This window comes from Uloborus diversus, chromosome 6 (assembly GCF_026930045.1).
Source record: "Uloborus diversus isolate 005 chromosome 6, Udiv.v.3.1, whole genome shotgun sequence".
In the NCBI taxonomy this organism is placed as follows: Eukaryota; Metazoa; Arthropoda; class Arachnida; order Araneae; family Uloboridae; genus Uloborus; species Uloborus diversus.
In genome coordinates this window covers 137,519,010-137,543,901 of record NC_072736.1, presented here as the reverse complement: position 1 = coordinate 137,543,901, position 24,892 = coordinate 137,519,010, and the positions used below count along the sequence as shown (strand labels likewise).

At 30.5% G+C, this 24,892-nt stretch overlaps 1 protein-coding gene across 1 annotated transcript in view; it reads right to left on the bottom strand.

Moving 5' to 3' along the window:
- Positions 1-4,771: 4,771 nt before the first annotated feature.
- Positions 4,772-24,892, bottom strand: part of LOC129225258 (26S proteasome non-ATPase regulatory subunit 12-like) — a 37,662-nt gene continuing 17,541 nt past the window's right edge. The window contains exons 6-10 of the mRNA XM_054859842.1: positions 21,833-21,982; positions 16,651-16,898; positions 12,061-12,235; positions 8,651-8,728; positions 4,772-5,151 (exon numbers count right to left, since the gene is read on the bottom strand). Of these exons, the coding sequence (XP_054715817.1) occupies positions 4,900-5,151; positions 8,651-8,728; positions 12,061-12,235; positions 16,651-16,898; positions 21,833-21,982 (903 nt within the window). The 3' untranslated portion in view covers positions 4,772-4,899. The remainder of the gene's footprint in view (positions 5,152-8,650; positions 8,729-12,060; positions 12,236-16,650; positions 16,899-21,832; positions 21,983-24,892) is intronic.

The window sequence follows — 24,892 nt, the reverse complement described above, 5'->3', positions numbered from 1 at the left end:
TTAACTAAATAGAATCTGGAAAATATCATTATTTCTTAAGTCAAATTTTATTCAAAAATTCATAAAAATATGATCCCATTGAGATCACAACTTGAAATTTTGCACAAATAAAGATAAAATACACAAACATTTTTGGGATTTTTTTAAAAAACATTTGTTGTATGTTTTCTGAAAAATTTAAATTTAAATTTTTAAAAATGAAATTTTTTACAAAATTAGTTATGTTGCATATCATATCAAACAGCAACTAATGTATTTTAAAATGCTTTTTACCAAATCGTAATATCTATATTTGGTGCTGAGTTATCGTCCATTTTATGTTCAAGCATCCATGAAAAAAAGAGGTTTTTCAAAAATCAAAGTCTCATAAATAAAGAAATAAGAGATAAAAATCAAAAAATTTGGACTTTGATGCCTTGAAGGGTACAATCAATGAGCCAAATTTCAAAAAAATACAAAAATGTGAGTGAAAAAACTTCTCAAATTTTGGATCACTTGATATGGAATGACCCTTGTACTGTTAGAAAGAACGTATTTTTTCCTACAAAAATAACTTTTTTCTTTGATGGTGTTCTTTCGAATAAGGATTAAAAAATCAGCTTGAAATTCTGTGCGTCGAAAAAATTTGCCATGTTTAAGCTGAGATTGTATAAAATTTTGTCACACTGGACGCCTGAAAATTTAGGAGCTCTAAGAACTTTTGGTCGTCAATACCTTTTAGACTTTTGTGGGTTTCAGTTCTTTAACTTTGGTGTAGCACGCATGCAAAGTCTTGTCGAAAGCCAGTGAAAAAACTTTTTCCTGGATTTCAAAGTGTCATAAATTCTGAACAAAAATAATTCAAAAGATCGTGCTTAGTAATTATACTGTCAATGCACATGATTTTGATGGATTCAAGTTGCAGATCATAAATATTGATTTCCTAAAATATATACTATACCATACTAAGTGACTATCAAAATCGTTCATGTGAAAAATAGCATATTTTCAACGCGCTGTAGCTCAAGTTTGTCACCTTGCATCTTCTTTCCGTTGGTACCATTAGAAAGAACATATTTTTTCCTGCAAAAAAGCCTTTATTTCGGATGGTGTTCTTTCAGATAAACATGAGAAAATGAGCTTGAAGTACTATGTGTTGTTTACTAGAAAATCTCCTTCTACAATGAATTATCAATAGTGATTGCCATGGAAACCTGCTTTTGTGATTTTGCAACTGTTATTAGTCAGAAATGTTTTTTTTAACTCTCTTTTAAAAAGTTCTCTTGCAAATTAAATATGATAGAAACAGAAAAACATCCTGTTCTGGAAACAAACTGATACATCAGACAGAACAAGATGTTTTTCTGCTTCTACCATATTTCATTTGCAAAATAATTTTTTAAAAGAGAAATAAAAAATCTATTTCTGACCAATTACAGTTGCAAAATCACAAAAGCGGTTTTCCATGGCAATAACTATTCATTATTTATTGTAGAACGAGATTCTCTCGTGAACAACACCTAGTGTTTCAAGCTCAGTTTTTTATGCTTATTTGAAAGAACACCTTCAGGAAAAAAAACTATTTTTGTACAAAAATAATATGTTTTTTCTAATGGACCAAGGAAAAGAGGATGCAAGGTAACAAACTTGAGCTACAGTTCATTGAAAGTAGGCTACTTTTCTTGTGAACGATTTTGATAGTCACTTTGGGTGGCAGTATCTTTTAGAAAATCAATATTTACGGTCTGAAACTTTTAACGCATCAAAGCTGTGTTTACTAAGAACTAGAATTACTAAGTATGATCTTTTGAATTGTTTTTGCTCGGAATTGACGACGTTCTAAAATCCAGGAAAAATTTTCTCCTCTGCGTTCTGACAAAAATTTGCATGGGTGCTGCACAAACGTTAATGAACTCAAATTTACTAAAATACTAGAACATATTGACGACCAAATGTGCTTTAAGCTCCTAAAATTTCAGGCTTTGTGTGATGAAATTTCCAGAACCCGAGCTTAAACATTGCAATTCATTACGAGAAACAGAAATTCAAGCTCTTTTTTTTTATCATTATTTGAAAGAACATCATCGAAGAAAACGTTTTTTGATGGGATAAATCTGTTCTAGTGGTTTAAACGAAATGAAGATGCAAGGTAACAGATTTGAGCTACAGCTCTTTGAAAATAGGCAATTTTTCACTTGAATGGTTTTGATGGCGAATTTGGATGACTATCTTTTAGAAAATAAATATTTCAGCTTTGCAACAGTAACCCATTAAAAACAAGTATTTTTACAATTATGCCATGAAGAACGAGCTTCTGAATTATTTTTGTTCTGATGTTATGACAACCTAAAATTCAGGAAAAAATTTCCCCCAACGCGCTTTTTCACGAGTTTACATGCGTGCTATACAAAATTAAATGAGCTCAAATTCACAAAAATACTCGAATGTATTAACAGCCAAGCTCCTTAAATTGGGATAAATCTTTCGGCATCCTTAGGCTAAAGACGGCAATTAGTCACAGAAAGCTCATCTGCCATTTTGGAAGATCCTAGATCCTTAGGATTTGGATCCTGGAGGCTTAAAATTTGCATTGGTTATTTTCAAAAGTATCTCTACACCGCTATAAAATTTCATCTAAATCAGAAATGTTGAGCAGGGACCACTAGGTCACTTGACATGGAATGTCTCTTTTATAGTTTTGTTTAGGTAAAAAAGCATTGTTTTGAAAGATTTAAAAAAAAAAATTTTATGGAAAAATTTTTAACACCTCATATTAAAGTTTTTCTCTTAATGTAAATAAATCCAAAGTTTAGTGAATCATTATTTCAAGAAAATGATACAAAAAGTGTTCCTTTAAAAGTGTTAAATTTGCAAATGAAAAAAAAAGTTATTTCAACTTTCTTGGAAAAAAAAAATGTATAAAATAAGTTTAGAATAGGAGCACAACTTTTCTCACCCACCCCTTCTCAGAACTTGGGTATTAATTGCACTTTGTCACAAATAAGAAACTTTAGCATTTACCTTTGCAGTTATCATTTTGATAACAGTACATACAAAATTTATTTTTTATTTTTAATTTTTAGAGCTATTGCATGTTTGGGGCTGATTAGAAAATTTGAGAACTTGAAGCGTCAATGGTTTCATTAACAGTGTTGCAGGTGAGTTTAAAATATCTATCGGATCTTCTAATGAGTTTATTATTATAAAAACCTAGCTGTATTTTATCAATCCAAAATATGTGATGCATTAGCATCTGAAATTGTTTTGATGTGAGCTGACATTGTTCACTTTATATTAGCAATTTCAAGTTATAATCAGCATCTAAGTGCTTTGATACAGCAATTTGAAGTCAGACTGTAGTCTCAGTCGTATATGCATTGATCCCCCCCCCCTCAAGTCTATCTTGGTGTTTGCTGAAATAAGAAAATAGATCAGCTAATTTAGGTCCCAACCACTGCCCTTAACCACACATCCTTTGATTCTCCCCAGTTATTCTTTTCTCAAAACAAAATTTTTTTGCTATTGGAAAAAAAAAAAATCAAACGAAGATGGCAAAACAGCACTTTTTTGAATTTTCTCTCTAACGAGATGGTCTCCAAAAATGAAACTGCATCAAAAATTAAAAATAAGTTGTAAAATTCATTAAAACCTGCATCAGTCATAAATAAACAACTTACAGATAGACCAAATAAATACTGAATTTCGCAGAAGAGTACAATTAATTACCAGCTCATTTTTCTCTAGGAATCACTTAACCCATTGGAATAAGATAAAAAAATTCTGTCGGCATCTCGTACACGCCTAGGCATTTAAATCTGACTCCAGTAAGTTAAACATTCCTTTTGTAAACACAAGGAAAAATGTATTTCATTCTCTTCTAAGGTTAACATGTTTCTACCCATGCTTTTTCGTTAAAAAAGAACTACAGTTAGGACTCCAAATATCAGAAAAATTTACACTATGCAAGATATGTTAATGAGTTGCGACTCTTGTGCCCAAGAATTTAAAAAGAAATCTAAAATTAACCATGGTAATAGTACATTTACCATGTTACAATTGCTGATGGACCCACAACATTCAAGGGTTTCAAAGAGGTTTCAAAAACGTGTATGAAAAAATGTTTTGCTCAGTGAGGCTTTGAACTTGTAAATCCGTCACCAAGTACTGTACTATTTATGACAGCAAATAAATTGCACACACATTCATTGTGTAACTATTCCGAATTATTTTCAGTATTAAAGTTTTAAAATTTAATTTTTTTCTGCTTAATCTTTTTTTTTTTTTTCATTCTCTTTACCTATACTTTGATTTGAATAATTGATGAATTAATGCATCAAAATTTGAGAGAGAGATCAGAGTTTTACAGGAAAACAATAAAGCATTATATCGGGAATGGATAAGGTTTGTGATACAAAAAATCCTTTTTGCTTCAAAATCAAATTTAAACATCTGTCACATATTACATCAAAGTTCAGCAAAAATATTTTTTTTTCTCCTTTTTCTAATCACAATAATTGGGATGAATCAAAAGAAGGATCATTTTACCTTTAAAAGGGTAATTTATAAAATTATGTCACACGACACAATCAGAAATTTTATTTTGGAAACTGATTTTCAATTGTTTTCTATCAGCTACTAAACTATGGATTAAGTTTTCCCACCTGAAGTTGTTAATTGTATAAATTCACTAATAATCAACAAGGAGTATATTTTCAATGTGAAGAGTTAAATTGACCTTTGTAGTCTGCACGAACTCGATAATCAAACAATAAAACTCAATTTACTAGTAAAACAACTTTATTTACATTTTATTAGAAAAAAAGGGACAAATAAATACAAAACGATGAAAATAGCTTTTCTTTTAACAATCTGAGCAACAATGATATCATCACTCTTTATCATGAAAAAATGTTGTAATATTTATGCTTTTTTCAAGTAGCTCACACCGGCCAGTTCTTCGGAAAGTAGATGCTTGTGCACCATTTCTTCCTTGTTGATGAGGTGAGTGGTTTTGCTTAGCAGCTGCATTAAGCTATTTAAATCATGAGACCAGTCATTAAGTACTTCACTCGGATCTTTGATTTGGGAGAAAGAGATGACTCCAGCTAGCCTGTCCACTTTAGCCCACACTGTTTTATTTACAACAAGGTTTGATAAGATATCTTCAGTTTCCTACACAAAAAAAGTGGGAGTTAACATTTTATCAGTTTAGTTTGAAACAAAAAATACATTGCAATATCAAAATTACAGAATTCCCTACATTAACGCCAGGGTTTTTTGAACTGAACTTTTCCCTCAGAAGGCTTTGTTTATTTTTCTTTTTAAAAATTCTCTTGAAAATAAGTCTCAGAAAGTAGGCGATATCATAATTAAGGGTGGATCCAACGTCTGAAGAAGTGTCACTTTTGGACATAAATAGTAGGTCAGGAGCAAATTTTTAACTTGTAAGTCCCAAAATACAGCTTTAGACTATTTTACGCACTTAAAGCAAGGGAATTATGACCCCTCTCTGGATTTGTAGCTGAACAGAACATCTCTAGTAGCACATTTTTTTGAAGTGAAGCAAATCGCAAATGAAAAATGGTGTTTAGATACAATGAAAAAAAAATTTTTTTTCCTCCCAATTCTACTCACACTATACAATTAGAATACAGTTTACCTTACATGAAAATCGCATAATAAAGTTTTTTCAGATTCCAATTCAGTTAGTTACCTGTAGCAAATTTTACTTTTTACTAAGCTGTAATTATATTTGCTAACGGAAAATTGATAAACAAGTTTAATGCAACATAACTTTAAATTTTGTACACCATGCTGTAAGTAGCAAAAAGACTAATTCGACTGCAGTAAAGCTTGCTCCTATTCATACAATATATGCCCTATTATACAGATAACGTTTTGGCAAGAGACTGATAACCAGTAAAATACTAGATGCTTCAAGAAAAAAAAAGGTTGAGTGGAGTAATGAAACTGCTGATGTACACAACTTGTTGATTGAGTTAAACATTCCATCCGCAACCACTGCCTAAACCGCTAAATGCATTTCCCTATGTCTGACACAGGCAAAAGTTCCGGCAAGTTTACATGCCGTATATCGCACAAGGGATCTTGTATCTTGCATTAATTGTAATGCCTCCTGAGATCCGTTCTAGTTATAAATAAATTTACTTACGATAGATGGTATTTTTATGCAGCATTATTCTTGTGTAAACCACATTTTTGATGATTAGCTATAAGTTTGTTAGGAATTCTTTATTAAAAAGCAGTTGTTGCTGTGCTAAAGATAATGTAGCCATTTCTCTTGCGTTAACTGTCATAAAAGTATAAACAGTTAATCACAAATTAATTTTTGGTAAATTTTCTGTAAGCTGTTTAGAAAAAGTTTAATAATAAGCGACTCTAAACGGTTTTGAATTGGAATCTAATTCATCAGACAGTCTCAGCGAAGAACTCATGAGTGATTAAAGTAATGTAATCAAATAATTCACATCCCTTATACAGGGTTCATCCTCAATTTCAGAAATAAAATGAAGGGGTTTTAAAGGCGTAAAATGAGATTTTGAAGGAGTACTAATGGGCTGGCATTAAATGATGTCACTTTTTTTATTTGACCCCTTCCCTCTTGATCATAAGTGTTACAATTCTTGTCACATGTCATATTTTTTATAAACATATTGTTACATTAACTGTGTGATGTTACTTTTTGTCATCCTCTCTCTTCTTGTTACGATTTCAAGAACCCCTCTCCCCCTCAAGGCATGACATCACTTGTGGATGACCTTTTTTACAATATCATAAATGTGATTTACTAAACAAGTGTTATTTTAACAATCTCTTAATATAGTACATCTACTTATGTATTTTTAAATATTTAAATAATAATTAGATAGCCTGACTCCTGCTACTGAGAGTGTGGTGGAGGAAAAAACAATAATCATAAAACTTGAAAAAAAATAGCCAAGTACCATTTAAGCATGTTTTACTTCACTTATTAAATGTATTAGTCATCTAATAATATTTTCACCTTCAACTTTTAGGAATCAACTATGATTCGTTTGTAAATCAAATCTTTATGAAAAAAAATAAATGTACGAAATTACCACATTAAAATTGCCCATATTACAATCCCCCTCGTGATGAAGAAAGTTGTCGATCGAAATATTTTAAGTTACTGTCATAGAGGAAGATTATACAGTCTTGAACTAAAAAAGAAGGAGTTTGAAGGGCTCTTCAAAAATTTTTCCAAAATAAAGGAGTATTGGAGGAGTTTTGAAGGAGCGTTCGAACCCTGTTATAATAATTAAATAACTCTTACCCCCCTCCCCCCACTCCCTAGACACCACTCACATACATCTGAAATTGCAAAAAAAAAACCTTACAATATTTATGGGTAATTCCAGGAAAACTGGTCCTGGCACAATGCAATTTGCCATGCATCACATACAGTGAAAACAAAACTTATTTTGAGACTAAAATTACATAGGGTTCTTTCACTACTACACTTAATCATTTACAGTTCAGCTGCAGTGGTGAACTACTGACACTCTAAGTACGCCATGATTTTTGTTAGATTACTAGACTTTATTGCATGATTCATACAGGAGTTGTACATTTAATCAGAGGAGAAAAAAATGTTTGCATACTTTTTGTTTAGCTATCATAATCTAAAATTATTATTTAAGCAAATACAAAACTTTTTAAAGACAGCACATTTGATTTGGATTAACCAGAGATTTTGATAAATGGGGGAAGGATAAAAGAGGTTCTACTGAAATGCATTGTATTATATATATTACTTTAACAGATTTTTTCAATAAATCTTTTATCAAAAACAAAAAGTATCAATAAGTATCAGAATAAATAATAAAATTTGTCCTTTCAAAAAAAGAAAAAAAAAAAAACAATGCCTCAGTAGAAAATGATTAAAATATTAGCAGGATGTAAAAATATTGAAATATCAAAATCATTTGAAAAATGTTGCTTCTTGGCACTTTATTTCTACATTAATAAGAAAATAGATTAATTAATTTACATGATAAGATGCCCAAACATTTAAGAAAAGCTACATACAAATAATGAAAAAACTCTCAAATTTGAGTAATTTGCAACATTTCCTGAATTCTACAAAATTTAATATTGAAAAATCCATGATTTTTATATTCTATCAACATCTTAAAGTTCCTTAATTAACTTTTAAAAAATTTCATACATTTAAGATAAACACTAGTGAAACTGAATGATAATTTTTACTAGTAGTAATGATTTGAGGGGGGTGAACTTTTAATGGGGTGAAATTTTACCCCTAAATATTGGATAGTTGCGGCTATTTGCATATGAGCAAATTCCATGTGAGATATATCAACTATTCTACCTCACCATTTCCGATTTCAATAAAATTTGGCATGAAAGACACATATGACAGGATAAGTAATCCTGCCAAGTTTTAGTTTTTCATTTTGAAAGTTGTTCAAAATATAAGCCTGTAAAAAAACTTAAAATGTGTAGAAAAAAATGAAAAGGGTGTTCTTACAAATAATTGTAACTTCTCTCCTACTTATAGAGTTTGCTAATTTTTTGTATTTATATTCACTCAAAAGTTAGTTGCAAGTAAAACATAGTAGTCATCAAAGTTAGTAACTTTTACAATACTATTAAACAAATAAGTACTAACCGTCTCATTGAGATCCAACAATTCAGCCATGCGTTGCAACGTAATGCGTGTATAATATTTTGCCATAATTCGGATGTTCTGAAAAGGTACAAAGTGACTTTTTTTAAGTACTAAATGATCAACAAACTCAAATATATTTTTTTAATATCAAAAGCAATTGCAGAATGAAAAAAAAACTTATAAAAGTTTTCCTTTTCTTCCATAAATAAATTGAAGACTTGCATAAAAAACAAGCCATAAGCTATAAATAACTTTTTTTTTAAAGCAGCAGTAAACCCCAAGGTATAGTGTTAACACATGCCCTCCATCAAAGCCCCCCCCCCCCAGTCATTTGTAGCACTTACCTTGTTATGACCAACATCTTAGAAAAAGATTATTTAAAAATATGGATATCATAAAATTTTTGAAATCATTTTAGTGTTGGTAACTTTAAATTAGTTTAAACACTTATTTATTTTAATTTTACTAAATTTTCATAGCAACAAGATTGATAGCAGATGGAGGGCATGGTAATCTACAAACTATAGTCTAAGGCAGCGGTTCCCAACCGTTTTTTTCCCCTGCAAAACTCGCCCAACATCAGAATGAAATTGGTGAACCCCTTGTGTAGTATAGTAAGTACTTAGCAGCAAACCAAAAAAAATTATTGGCTAAGCTCATGTTAATTTTGGCAAGTTTATAAATATAGTTTTACTTATATGAGATAGGACTAGAGGAAATTCTGGCTAAATATTAGGGATCTTTGAGAAAAAAACATGAAAGTAATTTAATCTTCAAAATAGATCAAAATTGGAGACCAAAAAATATTAGTAAGGCAATAAAATTCTAGGAAAAATACATGTTTAATTCATTCAAAGTTGCTTTACAAAGCAAAAGCATTTCATTTCTGCATTCATTCTACAGTTGGATGATATAAAAAGCAACAGGGAATCAAAAACTATGATGTGCAGTTTTTTTTAAGTAATTGAGAATTTTTTTAAACTACCACACTTGCCTCAGATTTTACAGTTCAAATTGAAAAGAAATTTAATAAAATAAGAATTATGATTAATACAGTAACCGATGCATGGGTAAGAGGACTCGAACATTATGTACTTGCATAGCAAAATACCAAAGCTCATTATTGTAAAATGATGAGATTAGTCTCCAAAAACTTTTCTTAAAATAAGATAAAACAGTAGGCTGAATTTTCAAATATCAAATTTAGTTAGCAAAATTCAAGGTTTTTTTAAAATCAGATTTTACATTAAATCCCAACGGTGAAAAGGGGATAATAAGCAGTTAGAATGAGAATTCAGTTTTTCTGCTCAAATCCCCTCGAGCAAAATAGATTCATTTGTTCCACTGTCCTCGGGATTATCTGAACTTTAAGGAAAGATAACTTTAAGGTAAAGAAGAATAACATTAAGGCCGCTTTAAAAAAATAATAATAATAAGGAGCTTGTAAGGAGATAGTAGTAAAATTTCAGGAATTTAAGGGCCCTTATATTATTTTCTTAAAAAAGCATTGAAGGAGCACACCAATCCTGCTCCTTACAAATTGTAAGGAGCATACGAACCCTGATGTGATTAAACATTGAGGAAACTGGTTTAAACAAGATGTTACTACCCATTTATACATTCCCAGAATCCCTTATGAACACTGTCAGCAAGTGAGATTTTATTAAAAATCCAATGTCAAGCTGAAACAGAGAGGACATTCCAGCTGCATCCCTTCTGTTATGGCTATATTTCTACTAATTAGGAAAAACTTTTTTAAATTATAACAACATATGATTAAACTATTAAATTTTATTGTGTATACCTATTTTTAATTTTGAAACCTTTTAATATTTTGCGTAAAGTATTATTTAAAATTTTGTAAAAGGTGGGACGAATTAATTTCTGGAAAGCTTTTTAATTTTAAAAAATAAAAGTATTTGTTGAGTAAAGAAAATTACTGCACACATATAGTGAGAAACCTTCATGTGTAAAATAAAACTGTCTGAAAAATTACTATATTTTAAACAGTTATTTTAAAAAGCAACATTTTTAAACTGAAAAATCAAAATCAGAAATGTCTCTATTTATCTCAAATGTTAAACATAGTACCTATGCATACCTGCCAAAAACAGACATTCAATCCAGAAATTTCAATAAATTTCCTTCAAAATAATATCAAACACAAGGGTATTGCTTTAACTTCAAAAAACCATGTTGTGGTTTCTGTTGGCGTGGAACGACACAGAAGCTTTTATATATATATATATATATATATATATATATATATATATATATATATATATATATATATATATATATAATTTGTCATGATTAAAACATCTTAGGCAAGATTTATAACAACAAAATTAAGATGCAATCCATATAACTGCTTCATCTCTCAAACTATACATCTTTTTTTTTTTTTTTTCATTATTATGTGAGCAAAAAAGTGAAGTGTAAGTGCATAGCTTTACTTTTGTAATTTAGATAGTATTTTAACAATTTGCAAAAAATGAGACTGTAATGCAAATCTTGCTGTAGTCAACTTGTATAGTACAAAACAGTTCATTATAATAGCTTCTTCAAGAGTCTGCTAGAGTTGGTGCATAGAAGAAATCCTTTTCCATTATGAGAAAAATAATGTACTCTTGTTTAATTAAAAACGCAAAACTTTAAACAGCAATCTCTCATTTTGAATTCGGCAGCAGATATGACTTTAGTGCTTAGCACTGCAGTATGGCCCACACATACATATAGACCAACTTTTAAATTTTCTGTAGGACATAATTATACATTTATTTACCTAAGTGACATGAGCAAGTATATTATGTCTGCAACAACCTTTCATCATTATTTATACTGTTATTTTGAACTCTATATTTCAGAAGTGGAGAACTGTTTTTGCAGAACACTTAATGCCAATACATATGGATACAACAGTTTTCACTTAATTTAAAAATATTAAGATAACATTCATTAATTTTAAAATGACCAAAATACCCCATATATATATATATATATATATATATATATATATATATATATATATATATATATATATATATATATATATATTATAGTATTTTAATGACTTAAGAATAAAATAGATGTCAATATAATTAACAAAACTACTGCACTACATAAAATACTTTTAAACAGATATCCATTTGAGGATAACAATGTGTTTAATCAATGTTTTTGAGTGATCTAGAATGGACATAAAGTTAACCAAATACGTTAATAGTTTGAAACACTACTCATATAAATGAATTCTGAAATGATATTTCAACTTTTATTATCCAATTTTATCTTAGTAATAATTTAATATACATGGAAATATACAAAAAAAAAAAATTTTAAAAATTGAGCAGGCACATACTGTTTTTCAAAATAAGCAAAAATATTTACAAAATAAACAAAATACTTACATGCTCAACAACTCGATTTTTTAAATCTTGCCAACATTTTTTTCCAATTTCATCATGACCAAATACTTCGGCAGCAGTAATGTCTGAGGTGGCTTCTCTTAAATCTTGCTCATATTTACCATGCAAAGCTTTCCAATTTATCAACTCAGGAGTTGTGAAAAGTTGCAGTAACTCTCTAAAAAGAAGGTCATAAAATACTGTTTATGTTTTGCTTCATACTTAGTATTTGCATAGTTCAGAAAGAAAAATAAAAAAAATTTCCAGAGTACTGTTTCAAAAGATGCTACTCAAACAGAATATGTAGACTTTTTTTTATTATATGCAAGATGTTTTTTATTAATAACAAAATAAAATTTGGCAGTAAATAAAAGTAGTCTGAAAATCATATGTATTTAACTAAAAATTTAAAAAACCAGCAACATGAGAGATTTTACCCAAAACATATTTTATATTATTTTTTCAGCAAAAAAAAAAAGAATTTTATTGCTGAACATATACTATTCAACTCTTTTTTTTTTTTTTAATATTTTAAATACCTAACCAAACAATATTGGATCTCTCTAAAAATAATTTTTCACAGACTTTTTTTTTAAAAATATCATTTAGAATGCTTTTGGAAGCATTTATTCAAGAGCCACGGCCCATCTTTTGAAAAAAAAGTCGGTGTTGGAAATAAGAATTTTTGAAACAAGAATTTTTTAAACTGGATATTTTATTGACAGTCACAATAAGATTTCTAGGCCTCAAAATAAAAATACATGGATGTAATTTTTTTAATTAAATTTATATGTTTTTTTAAATTATAAACAGAAAAAAATGGCAGAAATAAAATAGGGTAAGGGCACTAGTAACAGACAGGGGTCCAGTAACAGATAGTCATAAGAATGCATTTAAATAATAAGCCTTTTAGGCAGGTAAAACTGATGTTGCTGTGACCAATGAATATGGTCAAGACATCTAGTGTTATCAGAATGAATTTTATGAGCCATCTGGTATTTACAGAGCAGCGGTGAACGGTTATGAACAGCCACCATGAGATCAGATGGTGTTTCATGTTTATTTAAATTTAACAAGGATTTAGTTCTAAAAATAAAAAAAACTTTTGCACATTTTGAAGAGAAAAAGGAAATTTTGTCTATTACTCATCCTTTTCTCATCTTGCCTGTTACTGGGCATCATCAGATTTTTCAGTGTGTTACTAGGGGGGTTGGACCTTTTTTCGAAATTGAGCAAATAAAACTAGAATTAACTAATTCAGAGGATCCAGCAGCAGCTAAACGTTGGATGATACGTAGTTGCATGAGAGAAAAATAGTTTGAAAAGTCTAAGTATATTAAAAGGTTCAGAAAATTGAGTTAACCTGAGAGCGATGTCTTAAGCATGTCTGTTATTGGTATGGTTACCCTACAGGCCATTTAAAAAAACAAAAAATATATATTTTACGTTTTTTTCTAAAACTTAAAATGGATTTTATTATTGCCTTATTCTTCTCTGTAATAATAATAGCACATACATTAAGATCAAATAATAGAAAACCTATGGAAATTATATCACTTAGAAGAAAAGGAAAATATTTTCAATGGAGATTTTTGCTGTAGCTTAGCTAATTGATTTTTTCATTTTGGTAAAAGTACATCAAAACAGCTTTTGATTAACTTTAACCAATCAAGGTTCAAAATTATTACTTTAAGAAAAAAATATGCTGAGATTGTGGCAGATCATTGCTAAATTTGCTTTGAAAACAGTACTAGTGCTTAGTGAAGTTAGATTTTGAATCACTATTTCATTTATCTAGAGGATTAAAGCTTTTACGAGACAAGAAATGGGACAGCAGAGTTGCAACTTATTGTCACAAGGCAAAACAAATGTCTTTCATTTTTTTCTAACATTTCGAATGGCTTCATGTAAGATTGCAAAATTTTATTTTATGATTTTAAAGTTATTATATTTTATAAATTCCAGATACGAATTCAAGCACATCAGAAATAAGATTGAACTCAATGATCATAATGCATCAACATCAGAATTGCTGAAAAATGACAAATGACTATATTATACAACAATGAAGAAAAACAAGTAAAGAAGCAAGAAAAAAATTCTCTAAAAGATTTTGTAATTTTTTTACAAAAATAAAAATTAAGTAAAATGTCTTTTTAATGCTTTTTTTTCATTTACCCCAAATAGTAGAGTACATCCATCAGTTTGAAAGAAAAAACGATTTAAAAAAAGGAAATTGGTTCCTTGGGAGGGGGGAGGGAAATTGGGAAAAGGGAATTGGTTGGAAAGAATCATTTTAAAAGCAATGTTATTGAAAAGAATACTTAATTGTAATGCTTTTTTGAAATGCGCATTAAAAAATTAAACTCAGCAAAATACTTTCATCAACTTTTTAAGAAGGTTGAAAATTATTTAATAATTTATACTAACCTAAAACACTAAAAACTGGATAATTAAAAAACTAAGACAAAAACTTTCAAAAATAAGTTTAAAATTCACTTTTAAACTTTTCTGTGACGTTACTTTCTGAAAGTGCCTAAATTTTTCTGGAAAAAGAAAGGTTGGAGTATTAAAAAAACTCTGAGAAACTCTTCCAAAAATATTTTTATGAGTTTTTTTTAATTTACCTTATCTAGAATAAATCACAAAATTCAAGGACTAAAGATACAGTATAACAGTTTCAAGGTTTTTTCTGGCACTTAAAAATGAAACTTTTTATTTTAAGCAGTTTTCAAGGTCTTTTAAAAGAGAACACACCAATGGTCAGAATTTAAAAAGGAAATATAAACTTCAACTACTGTAAACGCTGGCAATTTTGGCCCTAGGGTCTTTCTTTGACCCAAATTGAGGAAAAGAGTGTTTTCTGTAAACCCTTAGGAAGTAATTTTTAAACATATTATGACAGAATCTGTTAGAGAGCAGCCTCAAGTCCTCAGTAATGTATACCAAACAGTTTGATATCTCTTCACAAGGAGCAACAATAGTGGTTTTGCGTTCCTAGTGCTAACATGCGTCTTTTTAACCTCTCAGACTCTAACATGTCAAAGAGGTTCTATATCAGCTAAGAGTTTGTAAAATACCTGTTTAAGAAGACTATTCAATACTTTATGAAGTAGCATAGTTGTTTCTCATTTCTGTTAAGTTTTTTACTTAAAAATTTCACAAAAACATATCTCCTAACCTAAAAATTATGACCTACTTTAGCCTAGCACAAAATTTTGGAAAAAATTCGTTAGAAAGATTTGGAGAGGAAAAGAAAAGCTAAAAGTAAAACTGTAAACAGGAAAAACCATGAATTATCAACAACGGATAAAGAGTGATTACAGACTCAAATCATCAGGGCTCAGTTACATGGTTTTTATTATGGAAGATGAAAAGGAACTTTAAGTTGTAGGAGGTACAGAAAAAGTTGACCCAGTTCCCCCAATTGCATTTACTTCTTACAAATTCCTTACAAACTTGTTGGAAAGTTACTGAATTATGTTATTGTAGAAAGGAATGAGCTCAGGTTTCCAAGAATAGCTGTTCAGTGAGAGACAGCAATGTTGAGGGCATGGAAGGCATCAAGTGGCGGAAATTTAGGATCCTTTGTTTTACGAATGGTGTTATCTAAAATTTTTCAACCTCTAAAACTAATGAAAACATGAGTGTTTTCTATCGGTAATTTTTGAGACCATAACTTGGAGTGCACACTCATTTTTTTTAAAAATTGTATTTTCCTTAAAACAAATATGTGTGACTCAAACTTCTTGTACAATGTATTTTTCTTACAAACAAAGTTTTCCCTATGAACACCCATTTTTCTTTGGCTCTAGTTGGTTCTACAATGATTTTAAATAAGGAAAACCGCTTTGGGCTATAGTAACCCAAACGTAAGGGTAAGATTGGTCCAATTAAAATTAGTTAAAAAGGGAAATAATACTTTGAAACAAAGCTATCAGTATTCAAAAATTAAATTCAGAGAACTCTAGATGTGTAAAAAAAGTTTTCACAGCTTGGAAATATGAATACACCCAAACCTGTTTTTGTGCAATCTTTTTTGTGCAGTACATGAAAATTATTTATAAAACACGTGATTTATTAAACGAGTGAAAGGTAGTATCTTCAAGTGATGACAGGGGCATCCCGATGGGAAGTCACTGTGACCTCCCAAAAAATTTCCTTACTCCGGAAATTTTTCAGGAATCGGCAAAATTATCATCACTTGGTTTATTTTAATTTTGTTTAAATATGTTATTTTCTACGTGAGACTTTTTTTATGTGGTTCCTATCTACCGCATAAAAAAGATATTTTTTAACTGTGTTGAGAAAACAATTTTTTATAGCTACTCGTAAAGTTTCAAACAATTTTTTTATGCAATTTCTTTATGTGGTTCCTATACACCACATAAAAACAGGTTTGGGTGTAGTATGAGAACAGTTCCAAAATTTGGGCCAAAGTAGCCCTTGTTTATGGTATATTCACAAAAATATCACAAATAAATGCAAACTGATTAAGTTGATATAGCAAATTATTAGTATATAATATGAATTGTACATAAAATTATTGACCAAATGGAGTATAATAGATATTTGTCAATGAATATAACTTACTTGTATTTAGGCATTTCATCAAGTGTTTTATCCTCCTTAACTCGGTGAATGAGATCTGACTGTTCATTATCATATGGTGAAAGTACTAGATACATGACTACTTTTTTTAAAGCAACATGCTTCTTTGCAACATCATCTTGAATTTGAGGTGTATTATAAACAGCTCTAAAATGTTTGCATATGGCCAAATACGAACCCTCTTGCTGATCTAGCTCAATCATTAACCGGTAGAACTTCAATTTCAAATCCTACAAAATAAATAAAAATTAGCAACCAAAACAAAAAATAAATCAGTTTATGATAACTTATGCATAACATAGTGCTAGCAATTACAGTATACATTCAATATCATGAAGTTGAAAGGATGCCAAAAAAATTTCGAGATATCGAGTTTTCGAGATAACAAGGTCATAATCATAATAAAAAATTATTCTAAAAAGATGTCACGATAGTTAAAAATAAAAGGAAACATGTACTGATAGTTGAAAAAAAAGTCTTAATATAATAACAAAAAATTTATTTTTAAAATGAACCAAACATAAAAGAAAAAAGAATAAAAAAGAACGCTCTTGTGAAGTAGCAAAATGTAATGGTTTACCTAAACTAAACTTATCAAAGATTTGGATTACCAAAGTTGCAGAACAGTTTCAAACGAGTTTCGAGCAAGCCGGGACAAAAGAAGCAGGACAAACCTGTGTATCTAAAGGGGTTTTTGTTTATCTACCCTTTTTAAGGAGTTGGAGATGGGTCAAAAGGTTCAACGAAATGACATGAGAAGGGGGCGAAAAGTTTTAGGTAGGTTTTTGGACACAACCGGGCTATAGAATGAAAGTGACAGCAGATAAGCTTTTGGGAATCATTCCTAACCCTTGAGAGAAATAATGAAGGGTGTGAGAATGTGTTTGGAAACATTGCTCAAGTTGCTTCAAGACTGCAGTTTTTTTTTATAAAAAATTATATTTGACTTTGAAAAGTATTTGACATAACAGGTTTTAATCAAAAACTCTTCTCCATAAGAATGAAAAATTACATTAGATAAATACACAAAATCAAAAGGAAAAATAATTTTTTGTCATACCAAGGTTTTCGAAATATTGAAGTTTGAGATATCGAGAGTATACTGTACATTCAAACTACTCATAAAAATACCAAATTGTTTTACTATTTAACTAACGCCCAACTTCATCATCTGAACACATATATGTAAATATATTTTTGGTTGAAAACAAAGATCATATTAAAGTATAAAACATCAACAGTACAAGCATAAAATTCGTAACATATAACAATGCAGTTTTAACTCTTTTGTGTTGGCTATTTTAGTGCAAAAATAAGGATTTTTTGTAATTAATAAATAACTGAAAATTGTTACAAAATTGTATTTTAGTTATGTACCCCATGGTTTAAAATGGATTTTCGACTTATGATTTATGTACCAAAGATTTGTAGCAGTTCTTGTACATCTCTTGCTGGATATTTCACACACAATAAGCATAATTTTATCGATTTTTACTTTCTTCTATATCTAATATATAGAAGAAAGTATTGGATTCGTGCAAATTTTCGAATTTCGAATTTTGACAGATTCGAACGTTTTGAGGTGTTCCGAGTCCATTTCGACTATTTTTGGAAAATGTCTGTCTGTCTGTGTGTGTGTATGTATGTATGTGTGTGTGTGTGTCACGTCTGTGTGTGACCAGTTTTTTGTGGCCGCTCTACAGCAAAAACTACCGCATGAAATCGAACGAAATTTGGTGCACATATGTGCCCCTATGTGAACTTGTGCCCATTGGTTTTTGGCGCGAATTCCTCCAAGGGGTATGGAGCAATGGGACGTTTTTTGAGTTACGCGTGCTTGCTATTCCTCAGGAAGTAACTGGCGGAATCAAACAAAATTTGGACCATATGTTGCCATTAACAGGAACAGGTGCTGATTCAATTTTGGTGGCAATAACTCAAACGGGGGTTGAGCTATAGAACGTTTTTTGTCGTGAATTGTGACTGCTGTATCTCAAGAAATAATGAACGGAATGAAAGAAAAATTTATCGGCAAGTAGACCTTAGTGGGTATAAGAGCTGATTTTATTTTGGTGTCAAAAGCTGAAAAGGGGGTGGCGCAATCGAATGTTCTTTTTTTTCATTGTGAGTGCCATTTCTCAAGAAGTAATGCTACGTTCTGGATGAAATTTGGAATAAATGTGAATCTATTTGTAAATAGGCGTTGTTTCAATTTTGGCGCCAATCGCTCCATGGGGGTCTGATTTTTTTTTTTTTTGTGTTAATAAAAATAGCTTTATAAATGCAACAATAAGAAAGATAAATTACAATACTCTCGTCTGCTTATTTCACGTGATTTTAATTTTCGGGAGATAATCGGAAATGTTATCGCAATGATTTAAAATTAATAACTGTTGCCATTTTATGTTTGTTAACAAATAAAACATCTAATTAATTCAAGCAAGGCTTTTAAAATAACTTTCAAGTCGTTCTTTGCTTTGCTTTTGCGGGAATTCAGGAATTCGGACGGTCGTCAAGTTTTTTTTTTTTTTTGCTGGGAATATTGCATTCTTTTCAAGCATAGGGATTGATCAGAATTCACAAGAAAGATATAGAAGAAAGTTTCGTGATGGCCACAACATACTAGTTAACTTTGGCAATGGTTTTCTCATGGATGGCAGTGTTATAAATTAACTAGATCCTAAAGAATCAGGAACTCTTTTCCAACGAGTAAGGATCTCAGTGCAGTTGAACTTGACGGGGAGCATGTCAGGAATTCCAATGTGACTTGTTAATGAGTTCAAAGCCTGGTTTGCGGGCCTAGGCTGTTTTTTAGCAGTGTTTGCCCCATAGGGTGTTGACGAACTCTTAGTATGATATTAGCAGTTGCAGTGTGAACATGTAGGGAGGTGTTGAAGGATTCAAGGAGCTCCGGGCTGGACTGGACTGTCCATGCCCGGAGTATAAAATAAAAATCCGTTATCTTTTTTTCTATTATTATGAGAACCCTGCAAGGATAATGAATACTAACAAATCTAGAAATTCTGCAAAGATCTGCAATTATCTGCAAGGATCCTGCAACGACAATGAATACTAAACAAATCTAGAAATTCTGCAAAGATCTGCAATGACAATGAATACTAAACGAATCTAGGAATTCTGCAAAGATCTGCAATTATCTGCCATAGCCAATGATGGAAGCACTTGTTGGTTATGAATTGTCATCTATGGCGAAAATATAATCATGACAATGATTTACTTTTTAAAGAAATCTCCATTAAAATTGAGAGAGAGTTGGAAGGTATGAGTCAGCGCTGCATTAATGCTTCAATAGAATGAAAAATTATTTCTAGTTTGCTCGGTAGATGTAGGATACAGGAGCAAGAGTGTAAAGTTGCTACTGGACAGGCTAGAAATAATTTTTTAAATTTTATTTCAGCATAAATGCAGCGCTGACCCATTCCACCCAGCTTACTCTGACCGACGAAATAACACAGTCGGGAACACCTTTACAAACAGTAAATAGAGAATTTAGTCTCACTTTTTTTGAAGAATGCCAAGAAAAACCAAAATGAAGAGTAACAGACACCCCAAATCAATATTAAAAACTAATATTGAATTTAAAAAAAAAAAAAACATGTCCCAAAGGGCCAACTTCATATCAAGATGAATTTCGCGGGTCAGAACACACATTGTTAACAAATATTAACTGATAGCAGATAGAAGTTTTAAATCATTGAGCTTTTTCTCCTTATTTTATTATGAAATCGCTACAAATCACGCGTATATAACTGTATATAACTTGGAAGTTCCAAATAAATATCAAACGCAGAAAACTTCGTTCTTACAATTAGTTCCAACATTTTTCACGTACGGGTAAGCTTTTACTACCATAATTGTGAAAAACATTAAGTTGGTTTTTAATTAATATCTGCAGTAATTAAAGTTCTACAAAAACGAGGCCAAGCTAAGAACATTTTCGATCAAGTCACTTTTTGAGCGAAAAAAGAACTATCATAATCGGTTCATCCGTTTAGGAGCTACGATTCCACAAATAGAAACACAGAAGCACACTTTTGAAACGTATTACCCTTTCCTTTTTGCGACGGGGAGTATAAACTGGCTTCTGAAATGATACCTTATAATTTAAATAGGAAATAAAACCTAATTTAAATGGAATTTAAGAGTATTTTACTCAAATATTTAAGAATTTTCAGAATAGAAAAGATCCGTTTAAGATCCGTCAAAAAAGTAACGGGTACGGACACAGATCTTTATCTTTCCTTGGATATCCGTGGATGCGGATACGGATATCCGGAACATCACTACATACTACATCAACCAAATTAATAGACCTGCCAGTTCCACATTGATCATCCCACAATAAGAAACATTGGACAATTTCTTCAGTAATCAATAAGTGTTCCAAGATGAAATTTTTACGGTTTCTCATAGTTACCGCTGGCCCGCTCCAGTATTGTGAGTAAAAGAAAATCAATTTTTTTTTAAATTGGTGCTAATTAATATATAAGGTGTATTTTCATATTCTCATGAATGTCTTGTATTGTATCAACGAAATTAGAGAGTAATTAAATCAAATAGTTATATGAATGAATTTAAATCCAATATTAAATATTTTTAAAGTATTTATGCATCTTATATTTCTCTAGTGATTGTAGTACTTATTATTTACAGCAATCTAGTAGAAATTTATCTTTAAGGAATGATAATTTAACTGGTTGTTTTTTTAGCCAATGCAGTTTACATTCCATATTGGAGGGTTTGAAAACCACAACCCAACCACACCATAAGTTACCATTCCACATATATTTTTTATTACAGGAGTGTTTTTCTAAGAGAAAGGAAATCTTTGTCACAATAGAGTGAATTTTGCCTGACACAAAACTGGAGGAACAAGAGTTTCAATAAGGGTGCAGGGTGCTTTAAAAAAGCAGGAGGGCACTCAGGAACTAGAAAGAGCAACAGATTACTGCAATAAATTTGAATCATTGAATAAATTATTAATATTAGTCTAATATTAATTTTGTGGTAAATTTAATAAGAATTTAAACCATATATAGCCATAAAACTGAATAATTTCTGGTATTTGTTGTAGGCTGTGTGGAAGCTTGACAATTTTCCATGATCTGAAGAAATGTATGAGCGAAAAATCTTCAAGACTTACTTGAAAAGAGGCATCATCAAAAACTTTTGTGCTTATCTTTTTACTGATGATTTGGGTACGAACATAATCCTTTATTGCAAGACACAATCTCATTTGCTCAAGTATCAATTCAACTTTTTCTCGCCGATCCATGGAGCCAAATGTCTCAACCTACGAAATTGAAAAGAGCATTCATTTATCTACATTTTTAAATAAATAAATTGAAGAAAGAACATCATGTGTAAAAAACAGTACATGAAACATTGAAAATTATGTTGTTTCAGATAACTGACACCTTTAAATAAATGAAGCTGATAGACAATTGTTAAAATATAAGGGAAAAACTCATTTAAAATATTACTAGAAACATACAACTTCTATAAAATACATATTTTAGCTAGAATTACACATTCAGATAATTTTCATCGGACTACATTATTGGAGTCCGACACTTTTTTATTTTAAAGAAAACCATTGGTTTTTTCTTTCAAACGCTTAATATTCTCTTGTTCTTCAAATCAAAAAATCAAATTTTTAATTTACACTTTCAGAGGGGGAAAAAGTTCATAATAATTTTTATTCAGAACACATATGAGACCGTGAGAAACAAAGGAATGTAAGTGGACATTTTCAAATTTTGAGTAAAATATTTTTAAAGTTCTGGTCATTGGTGGGCTTTCATTGAAAAGTTTTTCTAAATAATGCTCTTTATCAGCACTTACCAAGGCTACTAGTACCATTTTTTGCCCCAAAACAGAAGGAAGGTTCTCCTACTACTTGCACTGGTTATTTCTAAAATTTTTATTTTTATTTTGACACATCCTTTTGCATCTCACACACTGCCCTATATTTAGTTTTATAAATTTCTAAAAAATCATGAAATACAGCTGCAAAAATTAAATGAATAAATAACAAATATTAAGTAATATAAAAGAATAAGGGAATGCATGTAAAAGAAATTGTAAGCAATTAAAATTTCTGGAAAACAATGAAATGGCCTGACAGTGTGGATGAAACTTATTATTTGCAAGAAAAAGTAATACCAAACTTTAGCACACTTGATGTAGCAAATACAAGAGATTACTTAGAGATTACTTATCATATCATGAAATAATCATAGTAATTATATATATATATATATATATATATAAGTTAACTTTCAGAGTAAATTCTTAGAATTTTATTCAAAAGATAAATGTGAATTTAATTTTCAAGGAGAAATACATTATACCTCCAGGAATTTTATGTTATGTCAGTCATAAAATCTTTGTATCAGTCATGAGCATTAAATATTTCTTTACTTTTAATTTTTAAGATTTTTTTAAATTAAGAGTTATATTAGCTAAGAGAGTTATTACGAAAAGAGGAGAAAAAGTAATCAACTCCAAAAACATCTATCTCTGCACCACTTGTTTTTTTTTTTTTTTCCTGCTGATTTATTTTTTTCTTAATAAATTTATTTCTTGAAAACATATTTCCATCAGTCTGCTTTAACACAGGATTAGATACGCAAAATGAAAAATATATGAAGGAAAAGTACTCGGCAAAACAATTGGAAAGTAAAAAATTTTGAAAAAAAAAAAGAGGAAATTGTCAAAAAAGCATAAAATTGCAAAACTAAGGAAGAATCTCATACCTGATAGCATAACTTTTTATTCCAATCAAGATTTTATTTTTTTTAGAGGATGAGGAGGGTGAAAAAAATAGGAGGGGGGGAGGGTATAAAACTCTTGTATTTAATCATCCAATATAAAGCCCTGATTGCAGTACTAGGTAGATACTTTTTTTTCCTTCTATGATATACAGTAAAACCTCACTACAACGCTATCCGATACAACGATAAATCCCTCTACAACGATAATATTTCGTGGTCCCGGTGAACTCGCATAGGAATTAATGTTATCCTCCTCTCAATATTGCAATATTCTCTACAGCAATAAACCCCTGTAAAGCGATGTTTTTTAAAGTTTTCAACCCCTCTTTATTACGATAATTTGGTTTTCAATTCAAGTACAGTAAAATCCTGAAAGTAACCCCTCCTATTTTCAAAAAAAAAAAACTTAAAACTTTATTTTTTCTTTAAAAATGGTTAGCTCTAACTTTCGTGCTACATTTTAAACAATGCGTTTCCAAAATGGCGTCGCGCTGGAGATAGTTTACTTTCACAAGTCAAAACAAAAATGCACCTTCCAAAATAAATAAAAAAGCAGTACAATCGTATAAATTTCTTTTGCAACACATATGAACAAAAAGAAAAGGCGTCCTTGTATCAAAAGGCGTCTAGACTAAAGGAATAAAGAGCTGAAACCGTCCTCCCCCCCCCCCCCGGAGATTGTTCTTTTATTTTGTTTAAACCACAGTATTTTTTTTTTATTTTTTGAGAAAAGAAAACTGCACATGGAGAGGGAAACTAAACATCTAAAAATGCTTGCCAAGTAAAAAAACAGAAAATGTTCATTTTTTTTTTTTTTTTTTGAGTGAGTGAGTGGCAAATGAAGATGATCCGAAAAGGTGTAACATTCCCATCTGATTGCTTCATCACTGTCACATGATCGATGAAAATGAAAGATTTGATTTTATTCACTAGTGTATTTTTCCCTAAGATGGCAGGGAGAAAGCAAATTTCATTTCAAGATAAACTCAACGTCATCAGCGATATTGATGACGGAATGAAGCAGGTTGATGCAGCTAAGAAATATGGATTATCTCAATCTACAGTTGCAATGTTCCTCAAGAAGAGGAAACATATTGAAGATGCTGTGAGATCAAGTTCAGTTAATCCCAAGCGAAAACGACTAAAAGTCGCGACTAATGAAAACATTGATGCTGCCGTCCTGAAGTGGTTTCAAGAGATGAGGGCAACAAATATCCCAATAAATGGACCATTGTTATGTGCACAAGCACGGAAATATGCAGCAATGCTAGGGAACGAAACTTTTAAAGCTAGCAATGGTTGGCTAATGCGTTTTCGGGATCGCCAGGAAATTCAAGGAGAGAAAAAATCTGCTCCGATGAATGAGACAAATGCCTGGAGACAAGAGAAGATGAAAGATGTTCTTCAAAAGTATGCACCAGAAGACA